This window comes from Pinus tabuliformis, chromosome 1_1 (genome assembly GCF_031772625.1).
Source record: "Pinus tabuliformis cultivar Carrire ecotype Pingquan chromosome 1_1, CPIR1, whole genome shotgun sequence".
NCBI lineage: Eukaryota > Viridiplantae > Streptophyta > Pinopsida > Pinales > Pinaceae > Pinus > Pinus tabuliformis.
Genome location: NC_142297.1, coordinates 973002495 through 973020846, shown reverse-complemented (window position 1 = coordinate 973020846; position 18352 = coordinate 973002495). Strand labels below are relative to the sequence as shown.

Sequence of the window (18352 nt, the reverse complement as noted above, 5' to 3'; positions counted from 1 at the left end):
CCTCAAATGTATTTATGGGAAACAACTAAAAGGCAGTGTTAGAATTTTCTCCAGAGTCCAATACACATGGATCAAGTAAGTTACATTTAAATTGGCAAGCACAAAGACATTTCAAATGGCACTAGGATCCCTGCTTTCCAGACGGTGATAATTTTCAGTCTTATGGGTGGAATCATGGTAATTTCCTTGCATGCAGGTGTCATGCAGCTTCAGTGTTCTCGGGAGAAACACCAAGATGGTCAATGCCCACATAGGAAACTAAAATGTCTCCAAGTAATGGGTAGCACTAAGATAGTCACAAGATGTTCGTTGCCACAATCAAGCATTCTTGTCCCATCGAGTTCCCAACATATGTTGTTAGTAGAGCAGATATGATCTCAACCATTATGAGTTCATTCAACCATACCCCCATGCTAACAAACAATATTTTGGGAATTCATAACAACTACACCATTTCTATACCTGGTGTGTCTTCTTACTCGTGCAACCTTGCTACAAGGAAGCATTTTGGCATTCAAATGGATAATTTAATAGAAACAACAATTAAATGCACAATAATATATACAAACAAAATATATCGCAATAATCAAATCTGCCCAGAATTTAATCACCATGCCTTGAATAGCTTCTTTGGGGGTCTTGAAGCCAAGACCCACATTCTTCCCAAACCTGTTGCCACCTTTTCCAGGACGTTTCCCCTTCCCAGACTTCTCAGAACTGTAACAATATAAATTAAGGATCAAAAGAGAAGCAAATCAAAAGATTCTAAACATGAAATAAAATCAAATAATACTGCAATATGATTACCTGAGAAAGACTTTTGGTTGCTTTAGAAAAGCTCTCTCAGTCTATGAAAACAATACAAGGAATTTGTATCAGAGATGTCCCATTAGTTGATAACAATGACAATACTAACAACAACGTTTTCACTGTTCACCCACAAATACAAGCTTCAGAGTGGCATAGAATATTGCTAAAAGACGTTTGGCTTCTATTAAAAGGGCTTGTTAGGGTTAACTGCTTTTTTATAAATAAACCCATCTACCAATATTTGAGCATAGCGATAGAATAATAGAATGGATGATCGGAGAGCCTATTCCAATATTACATATAACTTGGTGTTGCAGGGGTTAGATACATTAGCTCACTTGCATCACATGCAGTTCCCATGAGATTTTTCATAAAATTTTCAGATGAACCTATGTATGTCCCCATTAAAGGCTTCATCAAATTTATAGATGAAACTATTTATGTCCAATATTAAAGGTTGTTGGGCGATGGGGATACTTATGGATATATTGGATTAAGGTTGTCGTTGGTGTTGCAGGGTATCTTAGAGTTCTTACTATTGAGTGGTGAGAAGTTGTTGGAACATACTCATTATATTATACAACACTTTACTCTAAAATTTGTATGGTTTTTGAATCTACTATTGTTGAGTAACAAGGGCTGCCAGCGAGAGACGAAATCACCTTATGAAGCCCAAGCCCTAGCTCAACAATCCAGTAGCGTACTCGGCACTTTAGGTACTCAATTAAAACTCTACAATACATACACATAGCTATGCATGGTACCATTAAATGCCCTCTACTGCATACAAATCTTAGGAACATTGAACCTTCAGATTTCTCCGTAACTTAACCTCAGGAGATAATGTCTAACCACAACACTCAGCACATACAGTAGCATATCCACCACAGTGCTATATGCAACACCAAGTAAACCTTTGCAGTCTGATCTAATAGTAGCCTATGTAAGAACTCTTATTCATCTACACATACTCATATCAACAAGCCATCGTACCTTAGCAGTCAATCAAGACCACACACGTTCTGGGTGCATCTCAGACAATCACCATGTACTGGCTCCACTATCTTTTCATGACCATATCGCATGACATCAACAACTAGGAGATACACCATGCACGTCAATGAGTCTCATATACTTTTAGCAGTACTGTCATCTCAGCAATTTTGTACTTCATTCCTTCTTGCAGTTTTGGACATATTTTATCAATTCATGAGTATACAACAATCAGCAAGACTTAGCCTTGACACTGATCAGAATTTGATTACTTTCCTATACAAAAAATGCTACTGACTTTTGCCCTTCCTCAATATTGACACTTAAAATAGTCTTATTGTTGATATTTATCAAACCTCTAATCTGACCCTGAACTGTTGTACCATGCAATTTATCTTGTTCCTTCAAACAGGCCCAAATTAACCCTTACAAATGCTTCAAGAGGCTTCCTGATTAGACCTTCTTCTGTGCCTTAACAAGACATTCTTTATGCAGCCAAAGCAGCCCTAGATCTTGCTTCTGTGACAGGACCAATCTTGCTTCACTGAGACTCACCCTAATCAGGTCGCTTTGATAGTGATTTAATGGCTTGCTACTGCAGCCCTAATTAGGTCTTAAACGTTAGCAAAAATTGATCATGATCAACAACTTGGAGCTCGTTTTCAACAGGCTATGTCTTACAAATTCAGCTTCAAAATTCTCCTCAGAAACAACCTTAGCGTCATTCTTAACCAGCTTCTGTCTCGTCCTAAAATAGCCTCTGTCTTGTCCTTAACACAACCTTAGGGATGTTGGAATTTGTGCCTTAGGAAGGCCGAATTCTTGTCACAGAAAGATCAAATCTGTCTCAGAAAATGCTGCGAGATAGTCCTCAGACTGTGCCTCAGGATAGGGTTTGGATTTCACTTCGGACCTCAGAAAATGGCCTCAGGAAGGGGGCCAAAACAGTGCCTCAGTAGGCCTCAGACCAGGCCAAGATTGGCCTCAGAACTTGTTGTTGCACAGTATATACCCATACCCTGCATTGAGATCAATAGCTTTAACATGAGCTTGCAACTCCAAAAACGCAAAAGAACCATGAAAAAATCAAGAACCCTATTTGATTAAAGTACTAAAGTCTAAACTCAAATCCCCATTGTTTAAAAAAATTAAAAGTCTTGGGCAAATCCCGAGCTGGCCGTTCGTAAGACAACTGGAGAAAAAAAGACCAGCGCAAGGCACCAACACATTGGAATATCTTGTTTTTATTATTAACAAGATCCTAATAAAGTTGGCGTCATGGAACTTTGTCTACGAATTTATGTTATTTCCAAAATTTTCCAAATAAGCACCAAACAGTCTAACGTGAATCTTACAAGCCAAACTAACAAGGGACCAAAAATAGCTTTTGGCCATTCTACACCACAGATTACTGAGGGTCTAACCAGTAAACACTTATCAAATCTGGGCCATTAATCAATGCATTGAACCATTCCACACAAAAACAAACACCATACAAAACTTTGCCAACGAAACAAATCCCTACATTAACCCATTTCAAGCGAATCTCAGCAGGGAGTGAATGCCCCAACGACTAAAGCCCTGGATCCTTGCCTTATTGCATATAGCCAGAACGAGGGACTATGCAGAATGTTGTCCACAAAAAACGCAACCTTCTCACTTTCTAAATAGGGCAGACAAGAGTTCAATGCGAAATAACTGGTAATTGCAATGTATGTCACCTTGATCAGCGCTAGAGTCATACAAAACAAGACCGTTGCAAATAGCTTAAACTCTAATCCCACGTTTTTCATAGGAAGAGAGACAGGATGAAAAAGAAGGGTTTCCTTAATAAAAACTGGATATTGTGGGCCAAACAAATGTAATAAAAACAATAGCTACCATAAAATGACATGAATCTGAAAGAGCTCAATAAACCAAAATCTTCTCTACTCCAGAAACTTGCTTGTTCTTCCGTGGAAACCCTAAAAAATCCAAAATACATAAAACAAACCATAAAAAGCCTTGAAGGAATAGAGCTGGAATACCTATTCTGCCATGGCTGCAGGAATTCAAGACTTCTAACTTCGCATTTCAAGGCCTCGGCCGCTCCCGCTTCTACCTGAGAAGTTACAACATTTTCGATGGAAAGATGCCGATTTCATTTTTCTCGCCAGCATTATGAGGGAGGATTTCTTCTGCTTCATCATCGTGATGGTCTTTTTTTTGCGCATGAGGCAGAGGTTCAGAGCTCGAGTCCAGGAATCACCTTCAGAACATTAAACCTTACAGTCTTGGACAAGGGCATGATACAAGAAAATCATATAAAATGTTAACAACCAATAAAAACACAAAAAAGAGTCACAGGTTTAAGTGGATATTCCCATAAATAGATTTACCTGCATTGCCCAATGATAACATGATCCCCTTCTTTGACACGGAAACAGGGTGAAATATGGGCTGGTATGTTCGAATGTCTCTTTTCATATCTGTTAAGTATGCAGACATTCAAAAATTACTACTTAAATGGAACTGTATACAAATATAATTGCAATTCACTATAATGTTCTCTAGTTACCTCTGATATTTCTTGACAAAATGGAGATAGTCCCTACGGACAATAATTGTCCGTGTCATTTTAGCACTGTAACATGTTCCAGCTAATATACGACCTCTTATTGAAACAGTACCAGTGAATGGGCACTTCTTGTCGATGTAGGTCCCTACATAAAAACCAAGAAAACCTAGTTCACACAATCCAGTGGAGAAAGACCCAAAAACATATAACGGACAAATACGTGTATTGACAATCTAGTTGAGAAAGACTGCAGCAATATAAAATAATATGCACCAATCAGAAAATATTTGCACGAATCAGTGGAAACCGAAAGACCAAAATAAAAATTATAGATAAAAATAAAATAATAAATAAATAAATAAAACCAAGATGATTGCACAACTTCTAGCTCATGTATCAGAATCAAGAAAAAATGAAAACTAATCATAAGAATGACATCTTGATTATTCTTAAGATTCTTAATTTTGCTTTTATTATCATATGTTAACGATGAAGGAAAAAGAAAAAAATTAATTAGTGCATATAGATAATATTAAAAATAAAAACAGTAGGGCAATGATCATTCAAATGCCTCTCAACACCGAGTATCATAGCTTCTTGAAATTAGTTCCAAAGCTTTGAATCTTTCAGGTAAGATCGGATATGCAAAACGGAGTCTGTAAAGAATACCATCTTTCTCTGTAAAGAAATAATTAAAAGCGAAAATCGAGTCTGTAAAGAATACCATCTTTCTCTGTAAAGAAATAATTAAAAGTAAAAACCGAGCCCGTATTATTTTTATGACAGTAACCCCGTAGATGATTTTCCTGCATCTGGAATGATTGTTTGTTGGCCACAGCTGATACAGGGCAAGCATGGGGTTATCTTTGCAGTTGATGTTTTCTTGGTAAGTTCCCTGCTGGTAGTGAATTTAATTAATTGCCTTGGCACTGATTGACCAGATAGTAGAAGTTGGTTCTGTTGGCAAACCTATGATGGAGGAAGTTCCTACTTTCTTTGAAAATGCTCAAAAGGTGTCTTAGAACACAAGATATATTGTAAACGCAAGAGATAAAATTGTTGCAAGTTGGTTTTGTTGGCAAACCTATGATGAAGAGAGTTCCTATCTTCTTTGAAAATGCTCAAAAGGTGTCTTAGAACACAAGATATATTGTAAAAGCTTTAGACAAGACTGTTGCATCATTACTTATGCTATTAGAATTTGGTACTCAAAAAGCACTTCCATACCTGGCATGCTACTTTTACCACTAACGTTCTTACTAAATAGGGGCTCTTCAGCTACAGAGATCTACAGAACGTGTGTTCAAAGAATTCAAAACATCCTACAAAAATGATTTTTATTGTATCAATTTGGATGATTCATCATATAGCTATTTTTGAATCACAACAGCTACTTCCCTGACTTCACAGACACTATATATTCTGGTAAACAATAAGAAAAAAATGTGATTCTGCATTCAATTAATTCATATGGATTGATAGTTGAAGATCTACAACATAGTGTAAGCCTGGTAAGTGATTGATGCACATATTGGGCATAAGAAGTCTGTTCCAGTCTATACTAAATTATAAGGGGATTTTGTTTACAGGTTTAATTGTGTTTTTATCATGATGGAGTCAATTTTCAGTCTTAAATATGAAGACTTAAAATGTATTTCAACCTCAAATGTATTTATGGGAAACAACTAAAAGGCAATGTTAGAATTATCTCTAGAGTCCAATACACATGGATCAAGTAAGTTACATTTAAATTGGCAAGCACAAAGACATTTCAAATGGCACCAGGATCCCTGCTTTCCAGACGGTGATAATTTTCAGTGTTATGGGTGGAATCATGGTAATTTCCTTGCATGCAGGTGGCATGCAGCTTCAGTCTTCTCGAGAGAAACACCAAGATGGTCGATGCCCACATAGGAAACTAAAATGTCTCCAAGTAATGGGTAGCACTAAGATAGTCACAAGATGTTCGTTGCCACAATCAAGCATTCTTGTCCCATCGAGTTCCCAATATATGTTGTTAGTAGAGCAGATATGATCTCAACCATTATGAGTTCATTCAACCATACCCCCATACTAACAAACAATATTTTGGGAATTCATAACAACTACACCATTTCTATACCTGGTGTGTCTTCTTACTCGTGCAACCTTGCTACAAGGAAGCATTTTGGCATTCAAATGGATAATTTAATAGAAACAACAATTAAATGCACAATAATATATACAAACAAAATATATCGCAATAATCAAATCTGCCCAGAATTTAATCACCATACCTTGAATAGCTTCTTTGGGGGTCTTGAAGCCAAGACCCACATTCTTCCCAAACCTGTTGCCACCTTTTCCAGGACGTTTCCCCTTCCCAGACTTCTCAGAACTGCAACAATATAAATTAAGGATCAAAAGAGAAGCAAATCAAAAGATTCTAAACATGAAATAAAATCAAATAATACTACAATATGATTACCTGAGAAAGACTTTTGGTTGCTTTAGAAAAGCTCTCTCAGTCTATGAAAACAATACAAGGAATTTGTATCAGAGATGTCCCATTAGTTGATAACAATGACAATACTAACAACAACGTTTTCACTGTTCACCCACAAATACAAGCTTCAGAATGGCATAGAATATTGCAAAAAGGCGTTTGGCTTCTATTAAAAGGGCTTGTTCTGATTAACTACTTTTTTATAAATAAACCCATCTACCAATATTTGAGCATATCGATAGAATAATAGAATTGATGATCGGAGAGCCTATCCCAATATTACATATAACTTGGTGTTGCAGGGGTTAGATACATTAGCTCACTTGCATCACATGCATACAGTTCCCATGAGATTTTTCATAAAATTTTCAGATGAACCTATTTATGTCCCCATTAAAGGCTTCATCAAATTTATAGATGAAACTATTTATGTCCAATATTAAAGGTTGTTGGGCGATGGGGATACTTATGGATATATTGGATTAAGGTTGTAGTTGGTGTTGCAGGGTATCTTAGAGTTCTTACTATTGAGTGGTGAGAAGTTGTTGGAACATACTCATTATATTCTACAATACTTTACTCTAAAATTCGTATGGTTGTTGAATCTACTATTGTTGAGTAACAAGGGCTGCCAGCGAGAGACGAAATCACCTTATGAAGCCCAAGCCCTAGCTCAACAATCCAGTAGTGTACTCGGCACTTTAGGTACTCAATTAAAACTCTGCAATACATACACACAGCTATGCATGGTACCATTAAATGCCCTCTACTGCATACAAATCTTAGGAACATTGAACCTTCAGATTTCTCTGAAACATAACCTCAGGAGATAATCTCTAGCCACAACACTCAGCACATACAGTAGCATATCCACCACAATGCTATATGCAACACCAAGTAAACCTTTGCAGTCTGATCTAATAGTAGCCTATGTAAGAACTCTTATTCATCTACACATACTCATATCAACAAGCCATCGTACCTTAGCATCGTTCTTAACCAACTTCTGTCTCGTCCTCAAATAACCTCTGTCTTTTCCTTAACACAGCCTTAGGGATGATGGAATTTGTGCCTTGGGAAGGCCGAATTCTTGTCAAACCTCTAATCCGACCCTGAACTATTGTACCATGCAATTTATCTTGTTCCTTCAAACAGGCCCAAATTAACCCTTACAAATGCTTCAAGAGGCTTCCTGATTAGACCTTCTTCTGTGCCTTAACAAGACATTCTTTATGCAGCCAAAGCAGCCCTAGATCTTGCTTCTGTGACAGGACCGATCTTGCTTCACTGAGACTCGCCCTAATCAGGTCGCTTTGACAGTGATTTAATGGCTTGCTACTGCAGCCTTAATTAGGCCTTAAACGTTAGCAAAAATTGAGCATGATCAGCAACTTGGAGCTCATTTTCAACAGGCTATGTCTTACAAATTCAGCTTCAAAATTATCCTCAGAAACAGCCTTAGCGTCGTTCTTAACCAGCTTCTGTCTCATCCTCAAATAGCCGATGTCTTGTCCTTAACACAACCTTAGGGATGATGAAATTTGTGACTTAGGAAGGCCGAATTCTTGTCACAGAAAGATCAAATCTGTCTCAGAAAATCTCAGCAGGGAGTGAACGCCCCAACGACTAAAGCCCTGGATCCTTGCCTTATTGCATATAGCCAGAACAAGGGACTATGCAGAATGTTGTCCACAAACAACGAAACCTTCTCACTTTCTAAATAGGGCAGATAGCAGTTCAATGCGAAATAGCTGGTAATTGCAATGTATGTCACCTTGATCAGCGCTAGAGTCATACAAAACAAAATCGCTGCAAATAGCTTAAGCCCCAATCCCACGTTTTTCATAGGAAGAGAGACAGGATGAAAAAGAAGGGTTTTCTTAATAAAAACTGGATATTGTGGGCCAAACAAATGTAAGAAAAACAACAGCTACCATAAAACGACATGAATCTGAAAGAGCTCAATAAACCAAAATCTTCTTCACTCCAGAAACTCGCTTGTTCTTCTGCGGAAACCCTAAAAAATCCAAAATACATAAAACAAACCATAAAAAGCCTTCAAGGAATAGAGCTGGAATACCTGTTCTGCCATGGCTGCAGGAATTCAAGACTTCTAACTTCGCATTTCAAGGCCTCGGCCGCTCCCGCTCCTACCTGAGAAGTTACTAACATTTTCGATGGAAAGATGCCGATTTCATTTTTCTGGGAGGATTTCTTCTGCTTCATCATCGTGATGGTCTTTTTTTTTGCGCATGAGGCAGTGGTTCAGAGCTAGAGTCCAGGCAGAGCCCTTGTTGGCAGTGCAAGCCAAGCACATGTCAGCTGCAAAACGAATGGCTCGCTGGCAGTGCGTCCGTCCCACTTTCTCATTAACTGTTCAGTTCTGGATCAGTGTTGGATCAACGATCACAATTCATTCAATCGTCTAACACCACAAATCCACGGTCAACAATAGGACACGGTGGCGGCTGGGGCAATTCATTTCAAAGGGAAACGCCCTACGGCGTAATAATAATTACATATTTCTTAGTTATAATATTTATATAAATTAATTTATTTGTATAAAATATTTAGATTTTTTTTAAATATAATTTATTTATTTAGAACGTGTTTAATTAATTAATTTTTTATAATTTTATATTAAAAATATTGATGTTGCATTTCAAAATTTATATATTTTTAATTTTTAATATAATTTTTACATAATAATAATTTAATTTTAAGATATATAAATAAGATATTATATGTAAGGCTATTTTAAATTGAGGGTTATGATTACTATGTAGCATACTTTATATATACATGGTTTTAGAGGTTTCTAACTCTGTAAACATTTAAATTAATCTAAATTAGCCATCAATTACATAGTTTTGAAGGTTTTTAACTCTAAAATTTAAATTAATCTAAATTAACTATTAATTACTTTTTACATAAGAAACAGTTACTAAAAAATGATGCATATTACACTTGTTTTTATTAATTTTTAAAAGATAAAATAGTTTATTAATAATTCTTTATTTTGATAGTGCATAAAAGAGAGTGAGCAAATTTAAAGCTGAAGATCAAAAATGGCTATTAAAAAATAAAATTCTTTACCTATTGTAAATTTATTTATATTAAAAAACGATAATCATATTATAATAGCATGAATGTTTCCACAGTCAATAACATATTGTTAATGAGAGCTTTTGGAGTCTTGTATGGACTGTTTAAAGAGCTTATTGTGTTTCATTTTTTTATATTAAAAAACAATAATTATGTTCTCCATTGGTTTTATAGGTGATTGTATTTCAGTTTCTCTAACATTAAAGAGTTTGTGTGACATGCATGCACATTTTTTAAATTTATAGTATTTTAAAGAAAATATGTTTTTAAAGTAAGTTTCTTATTTATTTTTTAATATATATTTTATTTATTCAAAAATGTGAGTTGAATTTTAAATTTATAAAAAAATTTAGATAGATTAAATATAATATAAAAGAAACTTATATATATTTTTTTTATTAATTTTGAAAAGTTAAAATAATTTATTAATAATTTTTTATTTTAATAGTATAAAATAAAGTGAGCCAATTTAAAGCTAAAGATCAAAAAGGCCTATTAAAAAATCAAATTACTTACCTAGTTTTAATTTAGTTCTATTAAAAAACAATAATTATATTAATCAATAATATGTAATTGTATTTTTTTTTTATATTAAAAAACAATAAGCCTATTAAAAAATCAAATTACTTACCTAGTTTTAATTTAGTTCTATTAAAAAACAATAATTATATTAATCAATAATATGTAATTGTATTTTTTTTTTATATTAAAAAACAATAATTACTTACCTAGTTTTAATTTATTTCTATTAAAATACAATAATTATATTAATCAATAATATGTAATTGTATTTCTTTTTTATATTAAAAAACAATAATCATATTCTCCATTGTATAAGGATTTTAAAGAAAATGTGTTTTTAAAAGAAAATGTGTTTTTAAAGTAAAATTTCTATCTATATATATAAATAAAAGTTAAATATTAAATTTATAAGAAAATTTGTTTTATCTGAATCAGGAATTTTGTATTTATTTAAATACTAGGAAAATTATTATAAATTAATTATAAGTGAAAGTTCACAAAATCCTCTTAATCCGCTTACTTGTTAGTGATTTATTTGTTATTTTTAAATATATACAATAATCTATATTTAATACGTTTGATTTTTATGATTTTTATGTGTAAATTATAATTTGATTGGGTTTAATGGTTAATAACCTGAGTTTTTTTTGGTAAAAAGTCAAAAATCCAAATCTAAAAAAAGATAAGAGTGTGTAGATTTGCATAAACTTTAACAATGAAAAACTAATATATGTCTTATACAGAAATTTATATTTACCTTGGCCATGATATTAATTTTTAATAATACACTCACAACTTTTTTATATATATATATATATAACAACTCTACATTTTTATAATAATAAAAAAACTTAATAGCAAAGTTTCTCAAAATACATACATGGCAACTTTTTGAAAAGGAATACACAGATATAGAATCTTAAAATTTGCATTAGGTAAGGTAGAGAGTGGGAAGTGAAGCTTTTTGATTAAAAATAATCTTCTTTGGTAGTATATAATATATATATTTAAAAATAATTTTTTAATAATATATTTTATCTTTTTAATATTAAATATATTTTTAATAATATATTATATATTTTATCTCAATATAAATATGAGCATATATACATGATCTCACTAAGTTTTTTATTTGATTTTATGTACATGTTTAAAGAGTTTCTAATATCCTCAAAAATTAGTAAATTCCATAAATGTAATGGCAAATTAAGAAAATGAACCTCAATTTTCATTTTAGTAAATGGCACAGAGTACTTTTTTTTAAACCATGAGAATTGGTAATTTATTGGAGTGATCTAGGCTAGGCCCAAGAACAAACATACTCACTACCATTATAACTCAAGAGTATATCCAACATAATATAATCCAAATATACCAATAGCTTATGACTTAGCAAGGGTGAGGTATCTCAAGGCACACTGAAGTGGGTCTTTATCCCAAGAATTCATCTTTCCTTTAAGCTTTATCACAACAAGCCAACATGTCACTTGTCAGAATTAAAGCTAACTAGAGAGAGAAAAAACAACTTACCTAGCCACTTGCTATGAACCTTAGATTGTAATTGACAAAATTATGATCAAAATATGGAATCTAAAGAATTATAAGAGAACTAACATTTTCCCAAAACTAAGATCCTCCTTAAAAAAATGTCCTCCTTAAAATTTGTCTTAATAATTAATGCCATCAAACAATTGAATAGTATTGAAAACAATGAGAAATCTCTTATTTCTTCGTCCAAAATGAATGAATCCATTATTATAAGGTTGAAATAGGCAGAAAATTCCTATTAAATAGGTAATTGAATTCCTATTAAATAGGTAAATGATTGCATCTTTTCTTTATAATGAATGATCATAATTAGCATCTAGCATTGTAATCTCCAATATTGACACCTCATTAACATACTTAAGTATAAAAACAATAAGAATAGTAAAAAGTTTTGAGAAATTTAGAATGCAAGAAATGTATGATGGAGAAAAAAATATGATTAATTTTCATCAAAATGATAATGATAGTGATAGTTAATGTCCATTAAAGTCAAATTTTGTGTATAAGTCGCTAAGAAACTTAAAAAAAAAAAAGAGCTTTAAAGAAGTATTACCAAACCAACTACGATGAGTTTCCCATTGAGGCGACTTATCTGGCCATCACCTTGTTATGAATTATCGTGTAAGAAAAAGAAAAAAGAAAACTTTGTTATGAATTATTGTGTAAGAAAAAGAAAAAAGAAAACTCAACTATAGTAAGTTTTTTTTTTTTTTTTTTTCTGAGTAAAGACTATTTCTATTAAATAGAGAAAAATATGTACAAAGAGGTCAAGACCTCAGAGGGGGGCAGAAGCCAGCCCTCAACCAGAGATTCTGATACATACCGATCCTTTCAACCGCCCTTCCAGGATTGAGAGACCTTGAAACATGATTTATAAGTCCCTGACAGACAAGAAAGTAAACCAGTTTTGTGTCTAACACTACAGTACTATCACCAACTATGACTTTGCTGATAAACATTCTGTCATAACTGGCATAAACAAAATTAAAGCAAAAACCAGGCTTGCCGACACATGACTTGTTACTATTCATAAGACTATATTGGCTCGCACCGATACAAAAACAAGAACTGAAGCAAGAACAGAGTTGACACTATCCAGAGACGCATAACATAAAAAGAAACAGATCAGAGGCAAGAGTGCCAACAGTAGGCATTGAACCAAATTCATTGAACATGTTTAGGAGAGTCGAGAGTATCCTTATCCACCTGGCTAGGAGAGCCAATCCACGTGACGACCGCGTTATCTGCATCTCCCGTGACACCACCATCTGGAGGAATCACCAAATTCAAAATGCTACCTGGAGGATGTATCGGCTCGCATGCAAGCACCTTGCGCTGAGTAGAGTCTGCCGGAGGCTGAGGAGCTTCAGGCACATTGCCCTCTTCCTGCATGTTGTCACCTTTGAGCACGACCCCAGCCGCCTCCCCCTGAAGGACACTTTCATCCTGAGACTGAGACATTGTGGTGTGGGCCGAGCTGCTGGGCTTATCCTCCTCAGCAAGGATTACAGTGATACTGGCTGACAGCACGGGATTATTGAGCCTGCTATGGAATTTGAAGCGGGTTGTTTGAAAGGAGTTGTGCGGAAGAGACCTAGCATGACCAGAAGGCTGAGAGGACGGGGAGGTAGAAGCAAGAGGGACAATGTTCTGGGGAGCAGATTGAGAGGTCGGGCCTCGATTGCCAGTGGTGCCTCCACGGCGAGAGACTCCACGACGATGAACCATTTCCGAATTAACAGAGAGACCAGGGAAGGGAAATTGCCAGAGCCAAAGGGGAAAGGGCCGAGCACAGGCGGACTAGGCCAGACTTAGAATCGAGATGAGCTTCCAAGCAGCTTGAACGAAGCAGTGGTGTGGGAAGAATAACAGGCGGAGGTAGAAAGAGCCAAGTAGGGAAATTGCATAATCCAGAGACCAGGCCATGGATAAATCACCGCGCACAGTCTCTCGAGTCGAGCGCACATTCAATACCAAATGCGTGACTATTATTCTGTACCCTGGCGAATTCATATCGAATGCTGTGGGATTGTGGGATCCGCGTCCGCGAGCCAAGTGCAGGGACAACTGCCGGCGAGGAGTAAATCCTCATAAATGCTCTGCAGTGACACCTGCATCCGGGTCAACTCAACTATAGTAAGTTAAAAAGTGAAAAAAATTGAATTGTAATACATATTAATTGTGTACGAAAAAAGGAAAAAAAAAAAACAACTCAACTATAATAAGTTAAAAAATGAAAAAAATTGAATTGTAATACATATTTTGAAATTATGATTTAATGTGTGTATTTAAAAATAAGTGATTTTCTTTTTTACCTTCTTATTATTAAAACGTTATTTAACAATATTATTTTTTTACTTACACTAATTAAAAATATATATATATATATAGCAACTTCACATTATTAAATAAACAAACCAGATTTGGATGAGCCAAAATATGTAATAAATATATTACAATACAACACGGCTGAACAATCTAAAATATTCCATAAATATTAGTGATTTTCAAAATTAAATGCTAAATGTTAATGTCATATATTTTTTAGATTTTTTCTATTTAATAAAAAAATCAACATTAAGAAATTTAATATTATTCAGACCATAAATAAAACACAATTCAAATGAACTCTCATTAAAATTCAAATTAACTAAAATATATAATAAATTTTATTATTTATGAAATTGCTAGATACTCTGGTAAATGCTAAAGTTAATGTATCATCGGTTTAATAAAATACAATTTTAATCAAATTATTAATTAAATATAATATAAAATTATATAAAGAGAATAAATTTAATATTATTAAAACAAATATATTTTTTGGATGGATGTCTTTTTCATTACTTTAGTCATTGTGAATAATGAAGGGTCAATATAGTTGGCTCGATGTGGTTTTGATGTAGTTTCAAGTTGTTTCATACTAATAGAAAGTTATATATGGTAGTCTACACCATGTACATGCTAATTATATTGATTGATTATTTTAATAAGTTAGGAAGATTTTTACTCCTTTATCCATTATATAAATTGCTTTTATTTATCATATAATGATCATGATCATGGAATAAGAATAGGCAATCTTTTAGGTCATTTGGGAGTATATGTAATAATTTTGGTAAAAAATCATGTAAAATATATAAGATCATGGTTGATGGGATAGGTATTCCAAGTTGAATGTTGGGCAAGACATTTTAGTGTGGGTGTTCATAGGTTTATTATGACTAAGGAAATTGACAAAGACAATGGCAAAGAATTTGGAAAGGAAAAATGACATTTTTGGCACAATTATTTATGAAAATAATGAAAATTAGGGGAAAAGGAAGGTGAAATGTCACATGTTGCATGTGAGGAGGAAAATGAAGAAAATAGAGGCCTTATTCATAAAAAGGATTCTGAGGATCAGTGGGCAAGCTTGGTTAGTGTAAGCTTGGTCAGTTTAGTTTTGGAGCTCTCTCTCTATTCTCTCTCTCTCATACTCTTGGATACTTAGAGTTTTCTTGGAGAACTCTTGGAGAGTGTGGCATACTTAGATTTTTAGAGTAAGAAGGCAAGCGAAGAGTAGGAAAGTGCAAGAGGACATCAATATCAACAATTACAGTGGGTTTTACTTACAGGTATCGAGTTGCATGTATGCTTGCCTCACTAATTTTGGCATGCATGGTCCATGCATGTGGTTTATTGGTCATGATCTACCATTGGCATGGAGGACGGGTGGGATTGACAGTGGATTTCCTAGCCTTTCCATTTCCTGGATAGCCATGGTGATTGTGGATTTGTTTTCCTTTTTTTGTTTTGGTTGGTTCTCATGATTCCTTAGCTTGGGTTGAGTTATTAGTCTTGGAAGCCCTAGGTTGGACAAATGCTCTGGAAGCCCTGTAACAACTTGGGTTGAGTTATTAGTCCTTGAAGACTTGGGTAAAAAAATGCTCTGGAGGCCCTTGGTGGGTTGAGTTACTAGTCTTGGAAGCCTTGATTGGCTAAACAATTTGGAAGCCCGATAAAAGTTGCGGGTTGAGTCACTAGTCCTAGAAGCCTTCGTTGGACAAACGCTCTAGAAGCCATGGAAGCCTTCATTGGACAAATTCTCTAGAAGCCCTAGAAGGCTTGGATAGAGACCAATTTAATGATGCTTTTGTGATGTTCGATGATGAGGTGGAATCACTGTTTGATGGGTTGAGGTGGATGGCCTCTGGAAGCCCTGGATGGTTTTGATTTGATGTATTTAGTGAGATCCCACATTCATGCTTAGAATATGGCACGGGGTTGAATGGTTGAAGAGAGATTTGGCTCAGCCATTCTACGGTCAGGTGGAATGTGGAAGTCCCATACCGGTTTGACTTTTGCATCAATAATATGAGGTTATTTCTCCTTGTTATCTCATGAGTAATATACTGGTTTATGTGTGGATTCTATGGTTGTTGTATCCTTGGTATTTTTGTTGTTATTATGTTGGTTATGAATATGTATTATGACAGTGGCTATGTAGGGTTCCCATGATGTTTTTTACTTGTATATGAATGAACAATGTATCTATGGCCTAATGGATGAAACTGCAACTAAAGTGACAAGGAAACAGTGTCTCATAGCGAATAAGTATGAGACTCATGTGCTCAGATATGCTATTTACACCTATAGATTACTTATTCATGATATGTTTAATGAAATGTCTATCATTTCTAGTAAGGTCTTATTCAAGTATTTGCATTAGTAATGTTATTTCCATGTTATCTTACTATTTTGAAGGTGTCATTCAATTCTGGGCAGTGACATGAGGTCTGGGCCTAAAAATGTGGCTTAAATCTTGGGGACGCTGACAGAGAAATGAGAAAAATAGTCCCTAGACACTGGCTTGGAGGCTTGTGAGAGCATCCAGAGGTCCCTGGACGCTGGCATGCCCATAGCATGAGAGCGTCCAAAGGTCAAGTGGTCCAAAATCTCAGTGGGACCGAAGGGATGAATGACAACAAGGTTGGGTTGGTTCTTGAGGGTCCTGATGTTGATGTTGAATGCCTGTATGGGGTGTATTCATTGGTTCCACTTCCTTAATGTGAATTAGGAGGTCGAATCATATCATAGTGGCCTCTCGTCGCATGTTTACCCATATTTGGCAGGTTGCTTGGGCTAGATGTGGGAGGAGGGTGTTACATAGTGGTATTGGAGCATGGTTCACCCCTCAAACTGAATGAGTGGTGTGTTGGTCATGCATTCATGTCAGTTGCATTGTGATCCTTATGCTTATAGTCCATGTGCTTGTTGCATTTGCATGGTGTTGATCATGGTTGTAGTGTCGTCGCCATGTGAAGGTTGATGGTGCTTTTGTGGAATGTGTCATCATGATTCTATGGTTGTATTTGCATTTGTTATGCATGATAGTGTTAATATATTGTTATGCATGAATTGTCACGATTAAGGTTGTTGTGCATGAAGTCATTGTATGTAATTAGGTCATCATGATGATATTGGTATGTTATTATCCTGATGTGTTGGCTGAGATAGAGCAGGAGATGTAGATCATCAAAGGGAAATTGTAACATTGGACCTTGAGGCAAGAGCATGTCATCATGCGGGTTTGTATGTTGGGCATGATGCAGGTATGTAGTTTAAGATGTTATATGAATTATGGTTATGTGTATGTCTTTCATTCTATTGATGTTATGGTTACATACATGATAGATGCTAATTGATTAGTGTAGTCATATGCACATGTGTCAGATAGTCATGAATGATAGTAACCCGTGGCTGTATGCATTGTTATTTTTTTTTTATGTTAGATAACTTGATGATTATGTTATATGTTGTTGATGAGTATGATATATAACTTGTTGTTGTTATATGTTAGTTAACTTGATGATTAGGTTATTGCAACTAAGATCTTGATGTTATATGTATCATGCTAATTTGGATTGGTCTATGCAAATGGTTAGGGTTATGAAATTTAGGTATGAGCTAATATAATTGTGATATTGTGTTATACTTACCTAGACTGATCATGTAGAATTTTCAGTGTAGATCACCTGGAAATGCAATGTACTAAAGCAAAACACTTGATCTACTTCTAAAAACAATTTAGCGGAAGCTTAATCGAACATGAGCAACATCAAGCATGAACAGATATAACTGAGAATGAGAAGTAATCAACCATAACATAGAAGATATATTACTGGGGAAAGCACCAGCCTAAAACCCCAACTCTGTATTATCATAGAAGTGGAAATCTTATTCAAGTTACAAAAAGAATCAGCTCTCAAGCTATCCTGCTCTCTCTGTACTCAAAAAATACAACTCACAGACTCAATAGACATAGAATATATCTTTCTCAAGCCCTCCAA

General features: G+C 34.7%; 1 protein-coding gene and 1 long non-coding RNA gene across 2 annotated transcripts; both read right to left on the bottom strand.

Annotated features, from left to right (window-relative positions):
- Positions 1-435: 435 nt before the first annotated feature.
- LOC149217754 (uncharacterized) lies at positions 436-1926 on the bottom strand. Its single transcript, XR_016250689.1, has 4 exons — positions 1804-1926; positions 1473-1542; positions 808-848; positions 436-717 (listed from the first exon to the last, which is right to left on the bottom strand). It is a non-coding gene; the product is annotated as an uncharacterized LOC149217754 (long non-coding RNA).
- Positions 1927-4154: 2228 nt separating this feature from the next.
- Positions 4155-8952, bottom strand: LOC149217753 (small ribosomal subunit protein uS17z-like). The gene is made up of 5 exons (XM_089391408.1): positions 8926-8952; positions 6828-6868; positions 6637-6737; positions 4361-4505; positions 4155-4271 (listed from the first exon to the last, which is right to left on the bottom strand). The coding sequence occupies exons 1-5, from the start codon at positions 8935-8937 to the stop codon at positions 4178-4180; spliced, it is 393 nt and encodes a 130-aa protein (XP_089247534.1). The 5' UTR covers positions 8938-8952; the 3' UTR covers positions 4155-4177.
- Positions 8953-18352: the final 9400 nt, after the last annotated feature.